Source organism: Chelmon rostratus, chromosome 6 (assembly GCF_017976325.1).
Source record: "Chelmon rostratus isolate fCheRos1 chromosome 6, fCheRos1.pri, whole genome shotgun sequence".
Lineage (NCBI taxonomy): Eukaryota > Metazoa > Chordata > Actinopteri > Chaetodontiformes > Chaetodontidae > Chelmon > Chelmon rostratus.
The window spans coordinates 20,229,512-20,256,652 of NC_055663.1; the positions used below are offsets into that span (position 1 = coordinate 20,229,512).

Consider the following 27,141-nt stretch of genomic DNA (forward strand, 5'->3'; position numbering starts at 1 on the left):
TAGCCTCATGTAACATCAGCGGCACTATGTCATATTTGATGTCATTTAAAAAGACATACAGCAGAAGAAAAAGCAGGTGTTCAGAGTACAGGTTTCCCTGACTCACCTGGGTGCGTGGTTAATGAGGGGCTGGGCCTTGTACTTGGGGAACTTGTAGGACTTGAACTCGTCGATGGAGGATATTCCAGGCCAGCTGTCTTCTGTGGGAGTGCCTGTGGAGGGACATTCAATCGACCCTGTAAGAGGCAGACTTTAGCACGGCAGCTGGAGGGGCTTTTCACGCTGCCACGGGGGCTACATGCCAGGGTTAATGCGATTAAAGGATCCTATTAAAAGTTTGAGTGTTTCCCTGTCAGCAGGGGGCAGCACTGACCCAGCAGCCTGAAGATGAGGTGCAGCTCGTCCTCCACTGTGGAGCCTGGGAACAGGGGCCTGCCGGCAGCCATCTCATAGAATATACAGCCCACACCCCTGACAGGAAGACACAGACTGAAGCTTCAACACAAATCAACTCAACAGGTGTTCTTTCTGGAGTCAAACCCCCTGAATCGTGCATCAACCAGTGAGTGAAATATCAAAGGAGGAGGCAGGAATTCATGCAAGAAAGCAGCCGAGCACTTCGAAGTGTAGGAGAAACCATTTACAGTTAAACCCCATAACAGCTTGCTCATCAACAGTCATGTGCCACATCAAAGTCTCCTCACCGCAGATTAGGACACCTGTCTGCTAAGTTGCTCAACATAAGAGCACCAATTAAATGAAAGAAGCTCCAAACATCTGCGCTCATACCACAAAACACTGAAGGGGGATTAGAAACAACAGGAATTCTTTCTGCTTGATGTTTTACATTTGCCCAAAGCACCTTCACTGCGCTCGGTCGTATGGACGTGAAGCGAGAGGAGCCGGGAGTTTACTCTGTGTTTTCCGACAGTTGTAATCACCCCTGTTGAGCGAGGCCCACTCACCACATGTCTATCTGTGTGGAGTACTCAGAGGAGCCCAGCAGCACGTCGGGGGGCCGATACCAAAGCGTCACCACCTCGTTAGAGTATGTTTTAGTGGGCACAGACTTGGCCCTCGCCAGGCCTGTGGAGCAAAAATATGAGAAATAAAAACACATCCAAGTGACACAAGCTCATATGAGCAGTTTCATTCCAAAATGACAAATATTTATCATTTTTTTTAATACGGCTCAGTCGTATCTTTTTTTAATTAGAGATGAATGCAGCTTTAGCAATGTCACCTTCGTCCAAATGGCAGATAATTAATTTGAAGAAAAATATGACATGAATTTTTCACACATGTGGATACACATGAACACTCACTAATTAACAAGTGAGTGTTTTTGTTTTTACCAAAGTCAGCCAGTTTGAGTTCTCCTCTGTCGTTGATGAGCAGATTCTGGGGCTTCAGGTCTCTGTGGAGAACTTTCCGCCTGTGACAGTACGCTAAGCCTCGCAGGATCTGGAACAGAAAAATCTGGGAAAAGACACATTTTACATCAGGGATCAATTTCAAATAGTGGTAACGAATAAAAAGCAGAGCTTGTATATAATACACATGCTGTTGCCAAATTACAATTTATCCGAACACCTTTTTGAATATACAAGAAGTTAAAATCCACTAAATTCTGCATTGATTTTTTTTTTTTTTTTTTTACAGACACAATATTTACATGCTCCTTCTAAACTGCAGTTTCATGTAGTTTATGTATTTTCAGTCCTACTCAAAGGAACATGAAACCACATTGCAACAAAATGCATGCAAACAAAAACAAGTGGACAAGTAAGGTCAAGAGAACAAATCCCCCCACTGTCTACACTCCACCACCAGGGGGCACACTAACAGCATTTCTTGTGTTGATAACAGAAACCACAAAGCTGCGACAGTTGCTGAAGTCGGCCGTCGGGCCAGCAGGCCGCCTGCGGAGGCTCACCTTGACATTCTGCATGCTCAGGATGTTCCCACAGTCGTCCATGTACTGCTTCAGGTCTTTGTCCTAGACGAGAGGGGGGGAGAGAGGGGGAGAGAGACGGCGTCAGAACAGTAGAGAGGCTACAGGCGCTCCACCTGCAACAGCTGTGCTCCTGTATTATTGTCCTCAACTCTGCAGAGGGTCATGAATAATAATGATGTGAAATATGTATATTTTAGCATCTGTGCTTTGTGCAGAATAACACAGGAGGAGTGAGGGCGGAGGTTTTGTTGGTCTCACCAGGTACTCGAAGACCAGCGTGAGTGACTTGTCTGTGTGGACGATATCATGCAGCGTCACAATGTTGGCGTGTTTCAGGTCCTTCAGTAACGACACTAGAGGAAAAGAAAGAGGACACAGCTGTAACAGTGAGGAAGTGATTACACTTAGCGTCTCTTCTATGATCACAACCATAAGCTTTACCTTTTTTTTATCCTTTTTTTATTTCTGACTCTGATTTCCCTTTGTTTACCCAAGTAGGGTGAATTTAGAAAGTCTTACATCACATATAAAGAAAACCTCAGAGATTCAACTGATCAAAAAAAAAAAATCACAAAACAAAAAGATAAAATACTGCACTCAAAGAAAAACAAAACACAAAAACACAGGTGGCACAAGACACCATGTTGAAAATATCACTATCCTTCTACAACCCTGATTCCAAACAAGGTGGGAGGCTGCGTAATCCTTTTTGACATATACTCAATTAAAAACAGTACAAAGGCAATATATTTCATGTTTGACCTCATCAGCTTCATTGATTTTTGTAAATTTTTGCTCATTCTGAATTTGATGCAGCAACACATTTCATGTGGAACACTCCAAAAACACCTGTTTGGATCATTCCACAGGCGAACAGGTTGATTGGTAGCAGGTGATAGTATCATGATTGGGTATGAAAGGAGCATCCTGGAAAGACTCAGTCGCTCACAAGCGAGGTTCACCACTTTGTGAACACATGATTGTATAAAGGATGTTACTACATGAGCACACAGTTCATTTGCAAATGATTTCATTCTGTTTTTATTTATATTCTACACAGCTGCCCAGCTTTTTTTGGATTCAGGATTGTAAGACTTTGCATGTCTGGTTCTTCCTCATAGTCTTACGTTTACATTCCAAACCAAGGTTGCCATCTAACCTAAGCGGCTGTGGGTAATGTGTGAGGTTCGTGGAGCAGCACTGAGCCTTCATACCTTCTCTGATAGCCGTGCATGGTGCTCCCTCCTCGTGCTCCAGTCTGATCTCCTTCAGCGCCACAAGGTTGTCTGTCAGCTTACTCCTCCCCTTGAAAACTGTTGCGTAGGTGCCCTGGAGGACAGGAGGAGAGGAAAGGGGTGATTTACAGGTCTTGGGAGCTGGACTGATGCAGCACAGTCTGGCTGTCAGGGGTTACAAGTAAACTCTGTAACTGGGACTGTGTGTTATGTCACTCACTATGAGAAAACTGGCACCTGCGAGGAAATCAAGGTTAACAGTGAACACACACTCTCACGTACCTCCCCCAGTTTGTCCAGTTTGATGTAAGTCTCCAGCTTCCCAAATCCAATTTCTGACTGGAGGAGAGAAAAGGACAAACAGCATTAATGAGGGTGGCGTCTTTATTAGCACTGACAAGCTTACAGACACTACGGCAAATCCTTCTGACGGCCTCGCAGCATCAGAGGGGGGGTGTAAGGAGGTCACACACCCCCAACCAACATCAGAGCTAATCTCTTGTGACAAAGGACCGCTGGCTTTTGGCTTTTGCAATGTGTTTGTTTATAGGGAAGGGAAGGCAAACTTTATTTATAACGCACGTTTAATACACAATGGAAAGCCTGAATGTGCTTAAGAGATTCAACAACTTGCATGCATTTTTTTAAGCAAAAATGGAAAAATATTGCTGGTTCCAGCTTCTCTTTTGTCAACATTTTCTGCTTTTCTTTGTGAAAAGTGAATGTATTGGTGTTCTGGACCGTGAGTCAAATAAAACATGGTATCTAAATACATCACCTTCAGCTGTGGGATGCATATTTTTCACTTGCCCTCATGTGAAGATTTTTTAAAGAAGAAGAGTCTGAGGTCACCTTGAGTCTTCAGAAACGCTTTTCCAGAAACTAGGAGCATAAAATCTACAGGCAGCTTCACCAGACTTTAAACTGACCTCTGTCCAGAATGAAGACCAGCACCGGATGAGCTGAGAGGTCATAGATTTTCAACATGTCAAAAACATATTGAGCAAAGCCATTCAGTGCTTTCTAAATAACTCTGCAGGGGAACGTGTATGCAAATGTGGCAGACTGGGTGAGGCACAGTGTTCATATTTTCCTTCAGTTCCGCTTTTGACAGAGACACATTCAAAGCAAAAACCACAAGCCAATTACTGCTGAGGCTGCTGATGAAGTGAATGCTGCGGTGCACGCTGAGAGGAAGAGATTAGGCGGTCTGAGGGCAAGGTGTGAGCTCTCATCCACTCACCTCTGTTTCTTACTGCAGTTAAATAAAACATATGCTCACAGCTTTCTTTATATCCTGCAGCCCCTCCGCTTCTATTTCGATCTACCTCTGTCCAATTCTCCTCCACTGCTGATTCTCAAATCAGTACTGCTCACTCTAACACGTGGGCAACAAGTATGGTGCATTTACATAAGCACAGTTTGGAGGTAATAGCACTTCAGTTTTTTTTAATCTCTCCACAATATTTCACACAGAAATAATGCAGTTTCTCTTCCACTACATTTGGCTGTTGTGGCTATTAGCTACCTTGCAGATCCAGATTTTGGCTGCAAAATATTAGACCAACGTTCAGTGATAAGACGATTATATGTCACACAGTTAACCATATTTGCATTAGACTATTGTGTGCAATGTTGAAAATCAATGTGCAGGCCTGTGACGACCTTGCTAATAATGTGCTTTAATAGCCAAAAACAGTCATTAGTGTGGCAAAGATACTGCATGAGGTGAAGGGGGCAGGTAAATAATAACAGAGACCCCCTGCACTTTCCATCGCGAATAAACATGCATAAATCTGCTTAAAAACCTGCATTATTCTTCCTACTACTACTACAGAATTTCCATTGAAATCATTGAAAATAACTTCTCCAACTCCTAAGAAAAATATCCATATCTTTAGCAACTAAATTCTCCACAAAGCTCACCTGTTAGTCACTAACTTGGTCTATGTGCTGGGGGCTGGAGACAAGGCTGATGAGCAGAGTTTGTGGATATAAGCAAGAACAGTATAGTAATTGAGATGCTAAAGCACTGCACCTGTGGAGGTACACTTTTTGACAAAGTGGCAAGAAAACAGAGCAGGGTAATTGCTAATTTTCCTCCTCTGTCGCATCATCACAGTCTCTTTTCTCTCCTCGTCTCACCAGTGATGCTCTGCGGGAGCGTCGGCTCAGCGGCTGGTCGAAGGGCGGGCTGCTCAGCTGCAGCTTCTCCAGGTAACCGTCAGGTATCCGGATGTCGGCCGGCAGGGACAGACGTTTGTTCAGGTCCTGTGCACACACACATAGAAAAAAACAACAAAACACCCAATTTAAAAACAGTATCAACATGGTGTAAAACCCTGAAAAAACAGGAGTAAACCCTCAGTAAACAGCATAAGCTCTGAATAAATACCAATGATTGACAACTAAATGGCAGAAACCCAAAGCAAACAAGTAGAATCTGTAAGAACCAGCCAGCTTTAGGCCTCGCTGGTCAACAGAGACGCCAGTGTGTGTATATGTGTGTGTATAATAACACGTGCAGCAGCATGCATCTATACTGTTTTGTACAGCTCACTTGTGTACATAATAAAGGCTGCCTGTGGAGAAGTTCGGAGTAAAGTCCTTCCCAGATCAACAAAGCACTAAAGCATGATCCTAATGACTTGTTATATAAAATAAAACACACACTCACAAAACAACGTCTGGATTCTTCCCATCGTGCATTTCCTCTATTTGTTAGATTACTGTTAATCCGTCCCCTCTCTCTCTCTAGCTGCTTTAAATCTACTTCCACTCCCTCTGAGGTAACACCGCACACTTAGTAACACCCCATCGCTCCTCCCCTCCCTCCTGACCAACCATACAACAATATGTAACTTTGAACTTTCCACATTTCAACAACAAGCTCATTGACTAATCTCAAACTGAAGGTGACGGACTTGTGGACGGGCGAACTGACTGTTCAGCCAACTCAAACCATGACAATGACTCATCCTTTTGCCTTTGTGGTGGTCTTCAGTGGACAGATGAAAAATGCAGTCAGTTTCACAGGAAGTGATGTTTTTTATTACCACTTGAGGAAATAAGACATACTGTACATCGTACAGGGAAGCTGATAAATGTGGTAATGTCGATGCTCATGTCAAAGAATTGCTACTCTGATGCAGAATTTAACAAGACTGATTTTGCTGCTGTGATTTGTTGTTTTAGAGGCATTTTTTTAAAGATTTTTATATATTCTTAATTTACATCTCAGTATGTAATAGTGTGGAGCTGAAACAATTAGCTGATTAAAGGATTAGTTGATTGACAAAAACCTAATCCTGAACAATTTTAATATTCAATATGGGGCTACAATTAAGATTATTTCCATTATCTGACTATTTTCTTTTTATCACTTTGTCCATAAAATTTCACAAAATATGGGAAAACTTCCATTATAATTTCCCAGAGTTGTATGTCTACAAGTTGCTTATTTTATCTGAAGAAACCCAAAGATATTCTGTACAAATCAATAAAGCCAGTCACAACTCATACAGAGATACACACATTCACCATTATCTAGTTGCTTGTTACCATAAAGCCATATAAAGAACTGCTGGGCTGGGATTATAATCAGTTATGATGCTCTGTAATTTCTGTGTGCTGGCTCAGGATTGGTGGTTTGTCCCCAGAGGAAGCGATGCCATCCATCATCTGACCTTTGCCCCCCCTCACCCCACCCCCCTCCAGTTGTCCAATCAACCCATCATAATCTGTTACAACAGGGGCCCATCTGGACCGTATTACATTAATCCTTGTGATGTAATCCCAAAACACTGCTTCCTCGCCAATGAGAGGCGTACAATCCTCTACCTGACCACAGGGGGAGGGATTTCCTCACTCTTCCTCCTCTTCTTCTTCTTCTTCTTCCTCCTCTGAGTGTCACATCAGCACAAACAATGAGGCCACACAGTGATTTCGCTGTTGGATCACTTCATCAACAACAAGCCTCAATCACGCTGCTCACAGCAGCACAAACAATACACTGAGTGTTTGTTGTGCTGCAGAAAGAATCTGAGTCTAGCTGTGTGTCTGTACGTGCTTCCTTCCAAATAAACTTTTCTGGTTGCGGAACAGTCACAGGAAGTGTGGGGAAGTGTGGGGTGCAGTGCTTGCACACACTCGCTATGCACAGCGAGAGGTGATGTGTCACGTCTATGTGTGGGTAGCCCCAAATGAAGTAAGCTGCTTAACAAGACATTTAAGGGTGTTTTTTTTTTCTTTCGTGCAGCCTTGTATGCTCTGTCTGCAAGCTACTGGTATCTGCTCGTAAATCCACAGAGGTCCTGCAATCAAACGGACCAATAAACACAGTCAGAGGGGGGGGAAGTGCGTGTACTTCAATCACAAGATGTTTCATCGCATGATTGCCCAGCAGGGACTGTGCAACATGTGGTTCACTGGCAAGATGTCAACACATCAAAAACACATACAGTGCAATTTTACATGATATCAGCTACTCAGTAACTTGTAAAAACAAGGATTATTCATGTCAGCTCAGAGAGACAAGTCAACTGCTCTTCTGACTGTGTGGATCTGTGAGTTAACCCTTCACTCTGAGACGGATGCACGATGGAACATAAAGAAACAGAAACACGTCAGAACAACAGACAAAGTAAATGGGCAACCATGTGGCTCAGACTGAAGTGACTGGTGTGAGAATGGAGATTATTCAAGGCTCAAGACAGCAATGATGAAAATGGAAACCGAAATTAAAAACAAATGATAACAAATCTATTTTACAATGAAAATGTATATAAAAAATGAAGAAGACAAGAACTCCTTTTCTTGTTCACTTTCACTATGAAACTGGACAGTCAGCTGTACCGACTCGTGTCAGTTGTACATCCGTAAATCCCATTAGTATCCATTAAGGTGGACTGATGGGACCAAGTCTTGGCTTTGTTGTAAAGAAAGAGATAAACACACATTTTCAGATATTGTTTAATACTCACATGCAGAGTTAAAATTAAAAGATGTTTTGCTGTTTAAGTAATATAAAGCATATTTTTATATTACGGTACTTAGGATTTAAGACTTAATATTGATTCTTGCTTTTGCTCAACACCGAACAAGCATCAAAACACTGATGTAATTTTGTCCATCTGATTCTCTTTAATTACTACTGGAACCTAATCTGATGCAAGCCAGTGTCAGAAACCTGCAAAAATTCAAAACACCTCCATTGAGCTCACTTTATCTGTTACCTTGAGATAAAGCAGCACAGTTTTCTCCTCCCACCTCGCGCTGCCTTTCATGTGTCCCTATGAGCCAGCGGAATTAAAGCCGTCACTCTTGATCTGGTTCTGCATTTATGTGCAGGTCTGTCTTTCCATATGCTCTGCTGCATTAAACTCTAAATGGTGGTGGGGTGCCAGATACGGCAGCTTCGTCATTTACAGTCGCACGCTTGTGTTCTCAAGTGTTTAATGCTGCACTGTATTTTACACGCCCTGGATTAAAAAATGCTTGTGGTGAAATGAAATCCCTCTTAGAAAACAATCAAAAATAATAACAATCACAGCGAGAAGTCTTTCCATAATGTGTTGACATTATGTAACCACCAGAGGAATGTCAAAATCTGCCCCTTTGACTCAGTGTGTGTGTGTGTGTGTGTGTGCGCATGCGTGCGTGCGTGCGTGCGTGCGTGTGTGAGAGAGAGAGAGAGGGGGCTTGGGTGGGTAGAGGTGGTGGCGACTGTGAAACCCTTGTAAAACAGATTTCAAAAGTATGTTCAGCAGTACAGTATGTGGAGTTACTGTGCTCTTGTGTGTGTGTGTGTGTTTGTTTCCTGCTGAGATTATGTGGGCAGCTGAGGACTTCTGTGTGTTCATGACACAAAACGAGAACACGCCTACGCCGAGTTACAGCATGGAGCTGTAATGCACACATCATTAAATCCCACTTCTAGCAGAGAAAAAGGTCCATTGTCAAACGCTCAGATTCCTTTGCTTTTCAGCAAATTAATCAAAATACACCTTCAACGACAAAGTGGAGGCTGAACCTAAGCCAGGTATGACTAAGGACTAAGCCAGGTATGACTAAATGATTCATAACAGTAACATATTCAAATGTCAGAACTTGTTAATAGTAGCCAGTGACGCATATTCCACAACATATCCTCCATTAAAAAAGCAGAAGGGCTATGCAAGGAAAAGTCTGAAAGCGCAATTCCCACCTCTGCAGAGATGCGTCTGTTCCCTCTGTTCCTCAGACAAACACCCGTGGGCGACTGCACCTCATCAGAGGAAGTCCCCGACGCCTGGTCACTCTCCCCATCCGAGCCCATCTTCAAGTTCTCATGGACGATATCTGGAGGGGAAAAGAAAGAAAAATAGGAATGCGAAAAGGAGGATGAGAGGTTGAGTCTGACAGATGGAGCAGGTCTGTGGAAAACAGGGCAGAGCTCGGCACCGGCTGATGACTTCAGCAGGAAAGAAAAACACTCTCTTGGACACTTTTACGAGGCCCTCTGTTCTTATCAAGCTCCCGGCTGTGTCGAGCAGAGGATATTAAACAACAAGTATATTGGGTTTAATATGTTTGACTGATAAATTTAATTTGTTTCATGGCTACGGGTCCTTACACGACAAATCCATATATCAAACAGTAATTTTCCCATGTCTAAACAAACTCAGGTTTCATACATATGAAACACATTGTCATTTCCTCCAGGGTTTAAGCATATTTTATGCAATGTTGAATTTAAATATTGTATCTGGGTCAGGAATCACAGCTGCTAGTTTGTTGGAAGTGTCCAAAATCATTATTTTTAGTCTCATTCATCAACAAATGGCTTTTTGTGTGACTGAATGTAACACTGGAATGATTGTTCAGATATGTATATGTGTCAGCAGCGCACTAATTTATGCCTCTTGCAGTGGGTTTTTTTGAGCATGTTTTCACACATAATATGTCACAGTATGTGTGAGTAGGCTCGGAGAGCTGACTCAGTAGAAATGTGTAAGACAGGGATTTTACATGTTTCTGAGGCTACTCAGCTACCCAAATCTAACAGCTTCACATTGAAATAAAAATCTGTAATAAAATCTAGCCACTATAGCAACATCTAAACAGATTCTCCTATTTGACATAAAATAAATCTTCTGTACTAAGTCTGTTTAAAGTCACAGGAAAAACAAATATCAAATGTGATCACAACCTGTCTGTGTGTGTGCGTGCGTGTCTCACCGAGCCGACTGCCGTTGCGAGGCATGACCATGAGAGAGCCTAGGCCTCCTCCGATGACGCTCTGAGGCCGCCGCAGTGGTGGCTTTTTAAAGGAGCCTGTATACTGGTGGAGGAAGGAGTGGACGCTGTGGGCCGATGCAGGGCGGCCATTCCTCACTATGGGCTCTGTGGAAGAAGGCACAACATTACATGTTACATGTGTAACGTGTTTAACATGACACTGTCAGATAATGGCCAATACCTGAGCTGCTGATACGATCAGTATCAGCCTGAATAGTGATAGGAAAAAGTTTACAATATGCACTAGAGTGTCCAGTTGGGTGTTCATGACCGTTACAACCAGTAATGGGTTAACTAAAGTAGGCAGGACCAACCTGGGGGAAGGTGACACAGCAGATTCTCTGATTGGCTAGCTACAAATGAGCTGCGATCTGATTGGACTAAACACCCGGCATGCTTGTCCAACAACGCGACTGCTTTCTGGCAGGGATAGCAGGAGTCTTTCCTTCTCTAAATACCTTAAATTCTGTTATTTAACATGGCGTAAAGTAGAAAATGATTGTTCAAACAAAACCATGTCTGTGCAATCTTAGCACGCCACATTGTACAGTGTTAAAATCACTCATGACAACTAGGGTAGTCAACAACTACCAACAGCACCCCCAGCTACATATCTGCTGTAGATACATTGCCATTGCTTTATTAGTGAGCCATGCTAAAACCACAGATGAAAGGTTAGTCTACAGCAATGCTAAGTGTTGACTAGTGATTTTGATAGTAGACGGTTTCTGTGAAACCCCTCGTGTCCACACATTTGAAAGATGAATATGATTAATACTGCTGCCCTTTGAACACACACCTAAAGGCCTGAGATTCAATCCGACCAGTTACTTCTCAGGTTTACTTCCACTCTGAAGGCATCAGTATACTCCATCAAAACAGCCTGTGTGATGCTCAAATAGCTTTGAAAACTCCCTTCCCCCAACACCTTTACAATGTCTAATCTTGGAGGTCTGTGTCCAACAATTTCTGGGTCTTTCCGAGAGCAACAATCCGACAGTCACAACCCCTTCATGCGGTTATTGGCCCAACAACTATAAATACTTTTGCCCTTTAGGAAAACAAGCTGTACAAACTAGTTCTTTTTGACACATAGTCAACCAAAGGTCAGTGAATTTCACACCCTCACTGGGCGCTGGGTGAAATGTATTCTGAATGTGCATATTTCTGACTTTATTGAGTATATTGTTCGTGAGAAACAGCATTAAAACAGAAAAATGTTTATCCACATGTACTCTATTTCAGAATTAAAATACACTTGTGTAATTTTTTGCAAATATGAGCTTTAATCATTTAAGGAAATACACTAATTTTAGCCTCTGAACATATTATATGGTTCTTTTTTTCCAACCATTCACAAACATCAAATCTCAGTAAGCGTCAATCAAAATCTAGTTGGCTGAAAGTTCATTAACTTTTTTAATGATAATTGGACAGTGGTAAGGATTTGAGGTTGTTCTTTTTTTGCTGGCTAACTGACAGAAAGCTTACTGATGCACTGACCATACATTTCTAGTTACCCAGAAACACCACCAGACTGCATAATATAATCACTGTTACATAAGAGGGTTTAACTCGTGATTTACTGATGCATAGATTTGCATCTAAAATCACATATTTTCTATGACTTAGTAAGATTGTCAATATCATGCTAAACAAATACTATTCCACACACACTCCAAGTGTGTGTTTCCATAAACAGATTTGAACAAGAATACTGAATTTCCTTTAAAACAGAGAAAAGTCAAACAGAGTGTGACTGGAAAAACAGAAGAAAACAATGTTTGAGATCAAGGAGCTGTGCCAACATCCACGAAAACAAGGAAAACAAAGAGAGAAACAGAAAGGATAAAAGTAAAAGAACTGATGAAATGTTATACAATTGTTTTTATGAAAGATTGTGCAGTGTAAATTATTAGCTTAGGGTCTTGGAGTTCTTTAAATCTACATGAAAATAATAAGAATTTGTGAAATTGTCATATTTGTATCACATCTGAAATCATTCTAAAACAAACCACAATGCAGCCTCAAAGTACAGAATATAATATTCCTACAACATCACACTGAAACAAGGGTCATAATTCAATAGTAAACAGAGCTGGGACAGTTACAATGTGGACTGTTCTCTCATCCAGTGTAACCCTTTTACTGTAAATGGCCGATATCAAAAGCAGACAGAAGTGAGAGAGTCTAGTAACTAAACATAATGTCTTGTAGTCTCAGCAGTGTATTTTGGCTTGTGAAAAGGGTCAACACCTGCCTGGCAGAGGAGTATTTGTCTAAAAGTAAGAATGGAGCAGACAAGGGGTGAAAGATTTATCGTGTATAGAGTAGCACCAACTAAAACACCAACTGTGGGGGGAGCAGGGAGAAAACAGTGTCCCAGAGAAGCTGTTTAGCAGGCAGTCAGAGCTCAGACAGGGCAGAGGGATACTGTAGGATATCTGCATCAATCGCAGTGGAGACCAGGATCTGCAGTTGTAGAGCAGATGGCTCACTCACAGAAAATAAAGATGGTTATGTGCAGGTTCTCTTCTACATTTCATATTTACTGATGGTCTGGTTTGGTATGAACCCTCCACCCAAACATGCAACAGAGGCAGAGTAGTTGGGGTTAGTGCATGGAGGCTGGATTGAGACTCATATGTCTGAAGCAGCACTGGGAACAAGTGAGTCGTGGTAGCCATGATAGCTACACCTTTTATATCTCTGGTTTTATTAGGCATTGGGAGCAATGATGAGATTTTTTTTTTTTTTTTGCTCAATACACCTGAAAGCTTCAGCTTCAGCGTGAGTTTAGTGCCTGTCTGTTACTTTGCGTTTCTGGTTTGGGTTGTGAGTCGTTTTTTTCTTTGTCCTTTATAGCTGTCCTTTGCATTTCTCAGTTTTTCTTTCAAAGTAAAATTTTGGAATGAGTCATTTTTGGTGTCACTTTTTGTTGAATCCCACATTTCTTTGTTTTTTTGTTTGTTTGTTTTTTTAACAAAATTTACCCTAGAGGAGTACTAATGTTTTGCGGGGTCTGATAATAAAAGGATAATATTCCAGGTTTTTCACTGAGAGTTAGAATTGCAAAACAACCCTCAGTCTCAGCAGGTATTTGTTTGGGCTGTATAAGAGACAACTGAATGCACTTTCCTTCCAACATCCTATAAGATAAATGCACCCCTCACTGGTTTGTCATCAAAGGTTGGCCCTGATTGTTAAGCTGGGAAAAACATGGCAGCTATTAAATCAAATGTATCATAAACCTGAATCAATTCCAGGCAGGAAATAAGACATGTAGTTGCAGTCGCATGTTTCATTTCATATCCACAATGCCTAAAATAAATAGTTAATAAGATTTGTGAGCTTTGAAAGGAAGCAAGCCACGTCACCAGCTAAACCACCCCCCGTAGCTGTTTGGTTGTCTGGCTTCCAGTTTCCAGGGTCAACCAATTTTCAGCGTATTTTTTACACTTAAATCTTATTGCAAAAATTAAACTCACAAGATTCAGGCCGCCTTTGAGGCTGATTCAGAGTCCTGTGGGTGTGCAGGTCTTGTTAAGCTAAAAAAACAGATTTCACTACATAACAGTTTCGTCAGCACAGACATCAAAACTTTGGAACAGTTGGTGTGTCCTATATTACAAGCCATGTCATCAGTTTATTTTGTTGTTTTTGTTTGCTTATACACCAGTGAGGCATTTCCTAGATTTCCTATGATAACAGAAAAATACACAGCCCCTATATAATATCCAGGTCCGTATGCCACTTCTCCCTTATCTCTCTGCAGCTGCTGCTGCTGGCCTGAGTTACATAATCAGATCAGGACCAGAATGCTTTCCCCAATCACAGAGTTCAGATCACATCTCATCTGGCTACTCCATTCTGTCTCCTCTCTACCCTACTTACAGGCTGCTAAAATCCCCTCACGCCAGCTCTCTCTCTAACACACACACACCATTCTGTGTCCCCACTCACCAAGCACAGAACACTCTGGCCAAACCTGGTGTTAATCACTATACAAAAAGCTCTTTACAAAGCCCAGTTAGTTCTCAGAGGGCGGTGGGGAGGAGGGGGTGGACTTGGACGACCTGATTGATTGAAGAAGGGGGGAAAAACTTCTCATTTGGACAAAAGACAAGAGAGGAAAACTGAGGACAGTCCTGAAAGGAGCTCGAGGGCTGGGGGGCAACTAAGGAGGGGGGGGCAAAAGAGAAGAAGAGGAGCTGAAAGATTAAAAAAAAAGGGGGGAAAAATGCACCAAGATGCCTAGCTAGTTTCACCAAGTCATCCAAGTTGCCGTGGCAATGTCATGGAAACTCTAGGATGTTTCCAGATCCTGAGCACCATGGCAACGATGTGGTAGCACACCGAGGCATGCTCCCTCCCTCCCTCCCTCGCTTCCTGCAGATTTTGTGAATATCAGCAGAGATAAGCCGCTGTGTCACTGTGCTTTTATTCTGACGCCTTGAAGGCCACAACCTTCAGTGGGTCCAACTGAATGATGTAATCAACGACAGTGTCTGCGAGTGTGGAACAGTGTGTCTACTGCAACATAAATTAAGAGTCGTGTCAGACAAGCTGTTCATTGTCAATATACATTTGTGAAGTAGAGGGAGTCATTACTGTAAAAGCCACTTTCATTTTCTTGACAGTCCATTCTAAGTGACTGGCCCTTTCGAAGGACTGGATATGCATAAAACCTAAGGACACATGTAAACCACGGCTCAACAAGGCGCATTTCAATAAGAAATATTCGATCATCAAGTTTAAATTCTGTTAGAGTCCTGCTAACAGCAAGCTGAAGCTAAAGATTATACTTTGTGGAAACCTGATAAAATACTCAGCAGCGTCACTTTCATTCTGGGTCACTGTTAGGTAAAATTTGGATTTGGCTTTGGATAAAAGTCCTAATGTCCATTAAAATACAGAAACCAAATCCCATTTCAGACACGCACTTTATTACGTAAATGTACTGAAATTTTTACGTGTCAGTTTGGTGTCTGAATAAACCCCTGAGTCGCGTTTTTCATTTGTGTCATTCTCAGTCATGTGTTGCTAACGGTAATGGTTAGACTACCATGTCCTTTAGAAATGAAGAGACATTCAACTGCAGTTTGAGTTTTAAACTCCATAACTGTCATTCCTAACATTCCTCTTCTTCATAATCATTTACCATATTATATACCAGGAGCTAAACACAGCATCGACAAACAGCATACAAAACGCACCGCTGTCCTTCAGGCCGTTTTCCTCAATGGTCATCTGCTCAGCCAGCTCAGACAGCGACTCGTCGATGGTGTGGCTGCCTCGTAGGGTCTGAGAGAGACGTCGCTTGAACCGCTTCATCTTCTCCATTGAGCTCTCGGGAAGGGGAGGCCTGAGAACGACATATAAAACAAACCATACTTGAGTTGTTGTAGCCAATGTAAGATAATGCAGCTACAATAAGATTAAATTAGAGCTTGTTTAGTTATAGAGGAATACTTCCACTATCTGTAAGCTGTAGGGTTGACACAGGCATTGACATTTCACTAACAAAATCCGTCATAGAAACCACCTTTAATTTAAAAGAATACAACTCATCGGCCTGCAGCCATGTTTCACAATCTCACACCCAGAATCAAACTGCAACCACAAACGTTGCTAGATCACCAGGTATCTGACAGGGCAAACAATGACACGGACCAATCAGCACTTTGGCGTTAATTATGACTCAGCTCATTCAGGCACATTACTTAACATTCCTCCCCCTGGGAAAACATGACAAGTCGGTGAGAGATTCTTAGGGGTAAGTTTGGAGTACGGTCCCTGGCACACCAGACTGTAAAAGCAAATCCTAAACCAGGGGGATTTGCTACTGAATGGAGCAGGACTAGCCTGGGCCACATCGAGTCCACATCACACATTCCAGCCGCATTTACTGTGTGCATGAGAGTAACTGATTGTGAGAGCTCGAGACAGTATGTGTGTGAGAGAGTTTGTGTGAGGAGAGAAAAAAAAGATTTCAAATCAAGACAGAAGATATTTGGGAATGTTTGGCAGGAGCAGATTACAAGCAACCTCTCCCTGTGACCTAAATGTAGAGATCATGACTGCACTACTACTGCAGATGTGGACAAGTGTCTGTCTGTGACGATGATGAGTAAAGCCAGACATGAAAACACATGAGTAGTATTCCTCCTCAGGGCTTGCTGCCTGTCAACTATTCCCTAGTGACAGCCTTTTGTCTTCCAAATATCACTCATAACCTGAATTCTGTCCAGAGACAACAACTTACTCACTCGGCCAGAGCCAAGTAGTATAAAAGTATTTGTTGCGTGTGGAGAACATGTTAGCAGAACACGCTGCGGTTGAAACTAAGGCTGCCCTATAAATGTTGACCGTTTGAATCAGCTTTTTCTTGAGACAATACTCATACATATGTACATTTTTCGGTCTCTGTAATCTTTCTTCCTGTCCATACTGGCCGCAAAGAGATCGATTCAATCTGATGAGTTTGCTGAAGGCTCATATCATCTTCAAACAAGCTTTATGGCTTGATTCCGGGCACGGGTGTGACAGCAAACAAAGCATGTGATTCCACCAGATGCACCGCGGCACGTTTCAGAAGTGTCACAGAAGTGGGTCTCCGCTCGGCTCCGCTTTAAATAGGCGCCTTGTCTATTTTTGACGAAAGCCCTTCACAGAGGAGATCAAGCCAGTCAGAAGGTAAATACAATTATTTTATCATGAATTCAGTCAGTTATTTCTTCCATTAACAGTTAGTCTAAAATGGCACAAAATTGTAAAAAATTTGTCTTGTCCAGCACCCAAGGTCATGTCTCCAAATTGGTTCTTTTGTCAAACCAGTAGTTCACCAGCCAAACATATTCAATTTACATCTAAAACAGAAAAGCAGCAAATGCTCCGACTTGGGAAGCTAGAAACAATGTCTGGCATTTGTGCTTGATAAATGACTTAAATGATTAACAGATCATCAAAATTGTTGTTGATTATTGCAGTGGAGATGGAAAAACATGAGCCCAAACTGGCAAACCAAAAAGTCTGAAAACCCAGCGACAGCCAATCAGTGATTTAAGGCTTTATTTTCACATGAACAGCTCACAAACATCTGTTTGTGAAGATACAGAATGCAGGTTGAGAAACAGGCCATGCAGCTGCTGAATCATCTGTAAGTTTTGAGCTACAGTGGCTGGTTTAAAAGGTTTGTACTCAGAGTTTTAAGAGGCTGCAAGCCTGCCCCCATTCCCTCCACACAGCGGACAGCAGCAACCGTCTGTCTGAACTGGGCATGAGGCCAAAGCAAACTGGGGCAGTGCAAAGACGAAATATTAAACGGTAGGTCATGAGCACTTAAACTACACAAGGAAACTTCATATATTAACAGCTTCACATAGAAGTGTGGTAGCTGAAAAGTCTGAACATGATACTCAAACTCATGCAATGTGACAGTAAATGCAACAAGGGCCGTCCTGTTAGTTGAGTGGTTTAGGATGAGTAACATTTAGCCATGACGTTCCTTCTTTGATTTTGGCCCTTCTCTCTCTCTCGCCTTCCTGTGTCTTTATCATCACAATATCAAATAAATAAAAATCTTAACGACATCCAGCAGACTTATGGTTACCAGTAAGAACTCATCTAAACTAAACCTGCAACAACTCTATTTGACAAAGTCTGTTTGAGTCTGTTTGTTGTTGTTTGTCGGCAAACAGTAGGCCATTTACACATTTAGCAGGTGCCGAGCAACATTGGCACTGTCTCGTCTGGCTACCTGATGAATTTAGGTCCAATATTTGGTCTCTTTTAGTTCTGTTTTTGGTCTTCACCAATTCCTGAGGGCAATATCTGGCTCTTCTGCTGCTAAATGTTCCACTATGTTTGGAGCATGGTCGCTAACTATGTCTGCCTGCTGTTTGATGCTGAGCTGGTAGTGTACAGTGGGTAGACAATAACAATGTTGTGAGAGCAGCGAGAGTGAACCAAAACATTATGGACTGGACAGCTAAACAATGAGCTGAAAGTTCTGTAAAGCCAAGGGGAGCTGCAGATGTACAGGACAGTGGGACTGATTTATGGGGTCCAGCTTTTTCTTCACTACTTTTGAGGATATATTTTGTTTTCGATCCTTTATTTTGAACTGGAACTGGTGAGAGAAAAAATGCACATATCGCACATCAAAGTTCACTTTTGACAATCAGGATCAACAGGATCGTGAGTGTAACGAATGAAGCACTCTTCTCTGCTACAGCCTTGCTTTTTGTATTCAGACTGGTTAGGATATATTTTTGCATAATAAAAATCCCGTCTAGCCTTGCACAACTTTCATCCTACTTCTGTGCTCTTAGTCAAGCAACAATCAATGTAATTATTCCAGGAACCGAGATGAGGCAGAACGTGAACTGGACTGTCATAACTGCTTCACATCAGTTATGACACGTCAGCTCCAGTATGGGCAAGCAGTCTGTCATCCCCCAAACAGCTCACTGTGTTACTCTCCTGCTGCGGCCTTGCGCACAGCCTGCAAAATGTGCTCTAGATAGAGAAAATACACTCATACACACATAATTCTGATGAAAACTATTCATTCACCACTGGTGAATGATGCCCTGAAGGGGACGACGACGGACCCATCAAACCATTGCTACTTAAAGAGATTCTGGGAATTTGCCGTGACTGTTTTCTGTCTTTTTTTCCCCCACATCAAGCTACACATTTGATGTATATTTCCCAACATATTTTGGATTTCAATGTAAATTAACATTCTGGTTAACAGCTGCTGGTTGGACAAAACAAGACATCTGAAGCCATTACCTGAGACTTTAGGAACTTGTGATGACTATTTTTTACTATTTTCTTTTTCTTTTCACAGATTAAACAGAAGGTTGATAAAAGTGTGGACATTAATTAACAATGAACACAATCACAAGTTGGAGCCCTAATTCTGGACAACCAAAATGACTATAATGTGTTTACAATCATTGGGATAAGACCAAATCAGGATTATCTGGCACCAGATTGGGATAAACTGACAGGCCATTCACTGTGGCTTTTCACAGTCAATCTCTCTTCAATTTCCATGGTAATATCCAGAACCCCCTCCTGATTTATGAATGTATATGATGGGGGCACATTAACATCTCATAAATAACTGGATATGACCTACTATCCAGCAGACTCTGTGGATACAAATCACTTTCTGAATGTTCCATGGAAAGTTAGAGTAGAGAGGGGGGCTGTCTACTGTGCGCCCATATCCAAGCTGGCCCACGTTCCTGTTCTGAGATCGAATGTGGAGCTTTGGACATGATCCGTGTTCCGAGCCTTATCCCTGCTCCCATAAGTAGGCCGGTCTGAGGTCTGAGCTGCAGATCCGCAGAGAGGTGGCCAGGGAGATGGAGGAAGGGGGGAAATCTGGGGTGGAATGGAGGGGTCCGAGCCCTGTGCTGATTCGGGATTTGTTGCCACGGCAACCTCGCTGCTTTTTCCATGCTGAAAATGCAGAGCACGGCAGGAGACTGCATGCATGCTGATTTTCCATCTCACACCCTATAGCAACCCTACGTCTGCATTTTCATCTCCTAAACCAGCAATCGATAATCACTATAACATGACTCCAGCCAAACAGACAAACTCTGACATTTGCAGCTGTAAGCTAAATTGCATTTTCCACCTCTGTTTTTCTGGCAGTACAGTCTGCAGGAGGGAGTCGGGTGGATGCAGGGGAAACAGGAGAGGAGGGGGGTTGAGGCATTATGGATGCTGCAGTAGTGACAATAGACATATGCCTCATTTGGATTATGCCCTTTCCCTGCTGTAGCCACAAGCTAACAGCAACTGTGCTGATGATGAACAGAGGGCTACTAAAAGGGTACAGTCAGAGTTCCTGCTGCGAGGAACCGCTGCACCCCCCCACGGCAGCCCCTGCCATGCCACACTACAGCTCGACAAGCCACCGTCACTGCATAAGTCTGTGCAATTGTCCCACTTCTGCAAGATGGACTAATCACACCACAGCCAACATTACCACCACAGGGCGACTGCTGTCTGGGCCACCCACAGAAACAGGAAAAGCAAGGTCGCAACCTCTCTGTGACCCCCGCAGGGTTCAGTAAACCACCTAATGCCTCTGCCTTCAGGAGAATTGGGGTCCTCGAAAACGCCTGCCTCTCCGCCCCTGGCTGCCTTACTTACAGAAGAAGACAGAGAACAAGCGTGACTGTTGGCATGATTCACGGGTGAGCTCAGCCTTGCTTTTCTAAAGAGCAGCCTTTTCTCATCCTGGCCAAGACAATGAGGACATGAGTGAGGAGCTGGCTCCATTATGGGGGCCTTATATAAAGGCTGCATTGTGCACAGTAAAAAAAAAAAAGTAGGCTTGTTCAGGAGACGCAGGAGGTAGTGGTGTGCTGCGTGGTGCTGAGCTGAGCATGACAACCAGGCAGGCATGCTTTCCCCCACACACACAGCAGCAGGTGAGGCGTTGCTTAAACAGTAAGATCTGTTTGAACTGAACTAAAGCCATTTACGTGAAACATTCACCATATTTGCCTCTTTTCTTTGCTCTTTTCCATCTTCACTGACATACACTGTCTTCACCCTGCTTTCACACTTGCCATACATGTCACCTGTGTCTGCAGGGCCGAGTGGCGCTGACAGACAGGTCAGTGGTGATGTGTGTGTGTATGAGAAATACAACAGACACCTCAGCCAGAGCCCGTGGCCGAAGGAGGCCAGGCCAGACCAGTGACGCACAGCCACAGATCTCACAGGCAATAAGATTCAGCACTAGCTGATTAACACTGCTGCTATGGTTACAACAGCTTGAGTGACAGACCTGCTCTCATCTAAGCTTTCTCTGTGGCCCAACACTGCCTGCAGTCAGATAGCAGATGACCAAGCTCAATATTGCAAGTTCGTAGCTGCAGTTTAATAGTATACTAAACTATAAAATGGTTTTGTATACTCAAGGAAGAAAAGGTATTACTGTAGAACATCCTGCAAATTCATAATCTGTGTTGTGAATGCTGTGCTCACAAATTTACGGCTCAGTATTTTTATTATCAGTACTGGTGCTGCAACGATTTGTCAATTAATCCGTAAATATTTTCATGACCGGTTGATTATTAGTCATTTTTCACCAAGAAATATCACACATTTGATGGTTCCAGCTCCCAACTTCCTGCAGTGTTTTACTGTAAGACCTCCACTAAGAACAGAAAAAGTGCATACGCTTTTATGAAACACAACATCAACCATGAGGAAATATCAAAAACGTGCACTATTTCGCACAGCAAATGCCACATATTTGATGACTGTGACTGCTGTTTAGGAAGTAGGTAAATTCATCACGAAATATGACACATCAGGATCTGAGCTGCCTGCCACCTTGACTAAGCAATTTCCAGGGGAACTCTGCAGTCTGCCTGCAACTGAGGGGCTATGTAGCATTTTGGCTTACTGAAAGATGTAATTCGTTCTCAAGACTGTTGCAGCTACAACTGACTCATTACTATTTCAGACACTGTAAGCGTAGTTGTAGTTGACTTTGTAAGTGTAGTTACAACACTGACTACATTTGTAACCTAAAAAAAAAACACTTTTGCTATTGCTATTAATGTTTTAGATAAATGTAGGATCACATATGTGCGTTCTTTCTGACATATGCCTTAACTATACAATTAAATCCAGAATTATTGTAAGGAAAACCACAAAACTAATCTTGAATTTTCTAAGATAAGTATGTCATGAATAGCTAAACCAAGACTTTGAAATTAAACACACCACCTAAATGAAAATGATGCATCCAAAGCACCACTTAGCTTTCACCTGATAACACAGTTTATGAATGGATGAAAGGCAAGCATGAATTGTGACAGATAAGCTTTGTGGACCCAGCTGGGTTCAGAGCAGGGCGTTGAGATCAACAGATACAGTAGAGCCTGATATGATCAGACAGGCAGCAGGCTAGTGTCACTCCAGAGTACTTTTTTTCTTTTTTATACAATGTAGTTTTTTGAAAAACCTCCCTGTTTTGTGATTGGACTGCTTTTTGGTGTGGATTAGATAAAACATTTTTGATGACTGGATCCTATATATTTTTATAGCTACAAGATTTCTTTTTCCCCAAAAATACAGAAATTTAGATTTGTTGATAGCATTTATTTATTCTAGATAAAAGGCAGCATGATCACCACTCCTCCTGCTTGGCTCATTAGGGAGATAATCGCTTAGGCGTGGATGGGATCTGAGCCCGAGTCAAGTCACCTGGCGTCCGTTTGTGACCAGAGCATTAGCATCAGAGAGAGCGACAATTAGCCTGCCCCTCCCTGCCCGTCTGCACTCATCGCACCAGCAGGTCCTGATAGCCTTTCATGGCTGTTAAAAGGGAACAACAGGCAACACTGCTATCTAACTGAGGGCAGACGGCAGGATGGGGTTATCTGAATATCAGTTTCCATATCAAACTGCAAACACAAACAGCTCTCAGCAGCCTTTGTAGTAATTTCAGACAGCCTGCATGCCACACACAGTTTTGTGTTATAACAAACTCTGCAGGAAGTTATGGTGGTGTCCTGTTTGTAACTGACTTTTTACTGTTAGGTCTGCATGAAACACACAATCAATTAATAATTTATGGGGCTGTAACTAGCTACTACTAATTATTTTTATTATAGATTAATCTGACAATTATTTTCTTGTTTTTTTTCGCTAATATTTTATTATTCATTTAGATTCCAAGATGGCGGCTTCAAATTCTGGGTTCAGTCCAAAACACCAACATATTTATCTTATATAATGATGCAAAACATAACTGTTGTCAATTTTTGTCAACCAATTGCTTATGGATGTCAGTATTTGAATAATCGGACATGATTGTGGGGAAACTGTGAATAAAACTATAAACTGATCATGTCATTATTACGCAACCTGAAAATTCAAACTTTAGCTGTTGAACAGGGGTCTACTTTCTCAGTCCCTGATTAGAAAAACCTACTGAGCCAAGGCTGAGTGTGCCTGGGGGTTTCTAAATTTAGCTAATTAAAAAAACAAATACATGGATTTAACATGGTTTTTCATTAAGCCAGTGAGAACTTAATTATGAGCATCTTAGCACATCTCAAATATGTGAGGCTATGCTGGCTGTAATAACATTGGTTTGGGTGAAGGTATGTGTGTGTATGTCAACTTCCAAATAAAGACCAAACAAGTGTTCAGACAGCTCCTGCAAACCCTGCCAGGAGTGAGAGGAAAAAAGGCAATATATGTCCCTCACCTGTTTCAGATATTAATACTGTACTGCAGATGACGACCCAGATATGTGGTGCAAGTTATTACTGTATAACTCAATCAAACAGGTTCACGGGCCAGCTGGCTCAGCGGCTGCAGTGGGGTCTTCACTACCACCAGACACTTCCAGTTTCAACTGAGATGGAGAATCAGGGAGTGGAGACAGCCAAACTTGCAAGCAGCAGCATTTGTCTTGTGGGGCAACTGCATGCGAGAGGCCTGAACTGCATGCCGGTGCCAGAGTTCTTGTGTTAATGCAACAGAGAAAAGAGGAAGAGTTTGTATTCATGGCTATCTATAGATCGGAGTGGTGCCTGTGACATAGCAGCTGCTCCCCAGAGAGTGGTGACACATTAACCTTCAGCCAGCTGTCTTGGCCTGCTGCTTAAACATGAGCTCACACACTCAAGAGGGAACACACAATAGTATCAGCAAAAAAAGAGCACAAAAAAGTCTGTGAAGTTTGGTTAGAAATCTGTCTGTGTACTCAAAAGCAGTGAATTAATCTCAGGCAAAAACACATCTATTTATGTGTATGCTCACACGCGCGCACACACCCATACACATACTGGACCATCATCCGATCTGCACTGGGACTCGAGGGATCAGCACCGCGTGGCTACAGCTGTTTCACAGCGGGTCAGGTTACCTTGCCACCACCATCCCCAAGGCCTTCACCAAGGGAACGTCAACCCAACACACATGGGCACACTGTCGCCCAACAGCTCCCTGCCCTCCTGCAGCTACCAGGCTCGACACAAGGTATTTTGAGCCCAAAAACGACACGCCTCCTGAAGATCTGGGGTGATACACATCCTGCAAGAAAGCTCAACAGCTTGTGGCTGTCAAATTGGAACTTGCTCACAGGAAATGAGGGAAAGTGCTACGACACTCTTTCATTCAGTCATCAGCAAAACAATATAAACTGTAAACAGTGACATGCATGACACAATATCAAACCTCAGTACATCTTTGGTACTGACAAAAATGTTTCCATAGCACAGCATCAAAAAATGTCACTGTCACTGCATTATTTCTTCTTTACATATTTTTGATCAGATTATCTCTGATTTAAATCAGATTCTTAACTGTATTTAAAGCTTAACAAAGCTTAACAACATCTGAGATGTTTGGTTTCTTTTGCTGCAGGAAAAATGTCTCTGCAGAAAAACAATGATCCATTTAATATTTCGGTATCCATAATGAAACCCAGGTATTGTTTCGGCACGAGTAATAGTATGGTACTAGTATAGTTTCTGAGCAAGCTAAAATCAAAAACTAACAAAAGTAGTTATTAAAGTTTGTTTCACACATATGAAGAGTGAAAATGACGAGAGAAAAAAACAGACAATATCCACATTTAAGAAGCAGGAATCAGATTTCTGTTTTTTTCTTTAAAACATTACTCAAACCAATTATTTATAAAATTAGTTGGCGATTAATTTAATAGTTGACAACTTATTGATCAATCATTGCAGCTCTGCATTTATCATACGTGCCCTGAGCCAGTAGACTTCAAATAACGCTGCAAACAACATGACTCATACACGTGAACAATAAATGTGGCAATAAATATGTGACCACACTGACTCCTGGGTGTTTTCACACCAAATCAACTTCCTCATCAGCTTGCCATGAGCATCCCTTCCCCTCCAGAACAATGATGTCTTCCTATTAAAACATCCTGCTAACTTTACACTCATCTCTCACCCACACACATGCGCCACCACACAGGTTAACTCCCTGCAGGAGGAGGACCTCAGTACAGGAATTCAACGAGAGCTGCCTGTTGGGGTGAGATTCCTAGAAACTGCAGTCTTCGAACCGCTTCGCATGCAGGCTCCTGCCCTGGCCTTCCTACAACAGCTGAAACTGCTTAAAGCTCTCAACACTGACCGTACGGGGGCTCGGAGACTGGTGCAGTTTGCGCGGTCGCTTCAAGTAGTTTGAGCAAAAATTGGGACCAGAATGACACCGCTGAAATGTGGGTCAGTGATTGTTTTGGTAGCAACTATGCAAGACGATACACGCAGAGCCGCTAGCCAACCCTCCCTTTAACAGCCAAATGTGCAGTTTACTGACAACCAACCAGCCGACTGCTTGCGATGGTGGTGTTTAACAACCAACCTGACACAAATGTTTAACCACGACGGGAGAAATGCTGAAGCATTAACCGTCCTGAACTTAGTTTACCATTCATCTATGCTGCATGTAGTTCACCTCACAGTTTGGTTTAGTTTAATGCGGCCATTCACCGGTGAATGGGACCGACTGAATAGCTCATACAACAAACGGCTGCATTCACACGGAGGGCTGTGAAGTAAACACTGTTAAGCTCGTTTTGTGTCAACGCGGGGCATTTGGAAATGTTCCTTGTGTCCGCGCGGCTCCAACCGGTGGTTCAGCCGTTGTTTCACTTAATCAAATTCACACAAACTACGCCGAAAATGTTGGGGACTCTCACCAGAAACGATGAGCGTTGCTCCGACCGGAGTCCCCGACCTCGGAGCTTCTTCTCAGGCCGGATGCCGTCTTTCCCTCCGAGCGTGAAAAAAAACACACCGACTGCTTCTTCTTTGTGGTTTCCGTGTGGTGGTAGCTACTTTCTGGTCTTCAATGTCGCTTATATCCGCGGGGTTGTAGCGTCCAGCAGCATGGCTTTGTTTTCGGGCTTTAAAGTTTCACCCCCGGTGGAAAATAGGAAGCGCCGTTGGTGGTTTTGTCGGTCTGAGGGACCATGGCAGTGTGAGAGACGATGGTGATTACTGGTTGATCTGAGTGTGTCCTCTGCCTGCTGACGCTGCCTGCCTGCCACCACACAGCCGTGTCATCAAAATGTCAGCGGGGAAACAGCGCCACCTAACCGTCGTTGCTGGAAAAGGCAGAGAGGCTGTCGGTGCGGCCCCGCAGCGACCCCTACCGGAGGAAATGCTGATGTCCTACAAATACACAGGCACCTAACGAAAACTTTTTAGAGATCAGAAGTTCTCACAGGACAGTGACGCTACAAACATATGGCGATTTTATGGATGTATTGCTGAACAGCATGTAAAAGAATAAAAATTGGCTCAATCCTTAACAGCAGTAAAATGCAACATACGCATTAATGCAGCACTGATGTTAATCTAAAATCATCACATATAATTATAAAAACCCTGACAGGGGACCATTTTACTGCAGAATGAGTGCTTCTACTTTTGAGTAAATTTTTATAATACTGTCATACTTTTACTTCAGTGGTATTTCAAATGCAGGACTTTTACTTGCAACATAGTATTTCTACACTTTGGGAATTTTACTTTTACTTAAAAGAACGATCCGAACACTTCCTCCTCGCCTGCTGTTAAGTTCTATGTGTAGGATTATTACTAAACCTTGCTTCTCTTTGGGGATTCT

The 27,141-nt window shown here is 42.6% G+C and overlaps 1 protein-coding gene across 1 annotated transcript in view; it reads right to left on the bottom strand.

Annotated features, from left to right (window-relative positions):
- The window catches only part of LOC121607669 (cyclin-dependent kinase 17-like), a 30,081-nt gene extending 3,563 nt beyond the window's left edge, over window positions 1-26,518 (bottom strand). The window contains exons 1-13 of the mRNA XM_041938590.1: window positions 26,210-26,518; window positions 15,687-15,835; window positions 10,411-10,575; window positions 9,398-9,531; window positions 5,338-5,463; window positions 3,475-3,531; window positions 3,172-3,286; window positions 2,216-2,310; window positions 1,937-1,999; window positions 1,356-1,479; window positions 966-1,086; window positions 374-471; window positions 107-212 (exon numbers count right to left, since the gene is read on the bottom strand). Of these exons, the coding sequence (XP_041794524.1) occupies window positions 107-212; window positions 374-471; window positions 966-1,086; window positions 1,356-1,479; window positions 1,937-1,999; window positions 2,216-2,310; window positions 3,172-3,286; window positions 3,475-3,531; window positions 5,338-5,463; window positions 9,398-9,531; window positions 10,411-10,575; window positions 15,687-15,813 (1,331 nt within the window). The 5' untranslated portion in view covers window positions 15,814-15,835; window positions 26,210-26,518. The remainder of the gene's footprint in view (window positions 1-106; window positions 213-373; window positions 472-965; window positions 1,087-1,355; window positions 1,480-1,936; window positions 2,000-2,215; window positions 2,311-3,171; window positions 3,287-3,474; window positions 3,532-5,337; window positions 5,464-9,397; window positions 9,532-10,410; window positions 10,576-15,686; window positions 15,836-26,209) is intronic.
- Window positions 26,519-27,141: the final 623 nt, after the last annotated feature.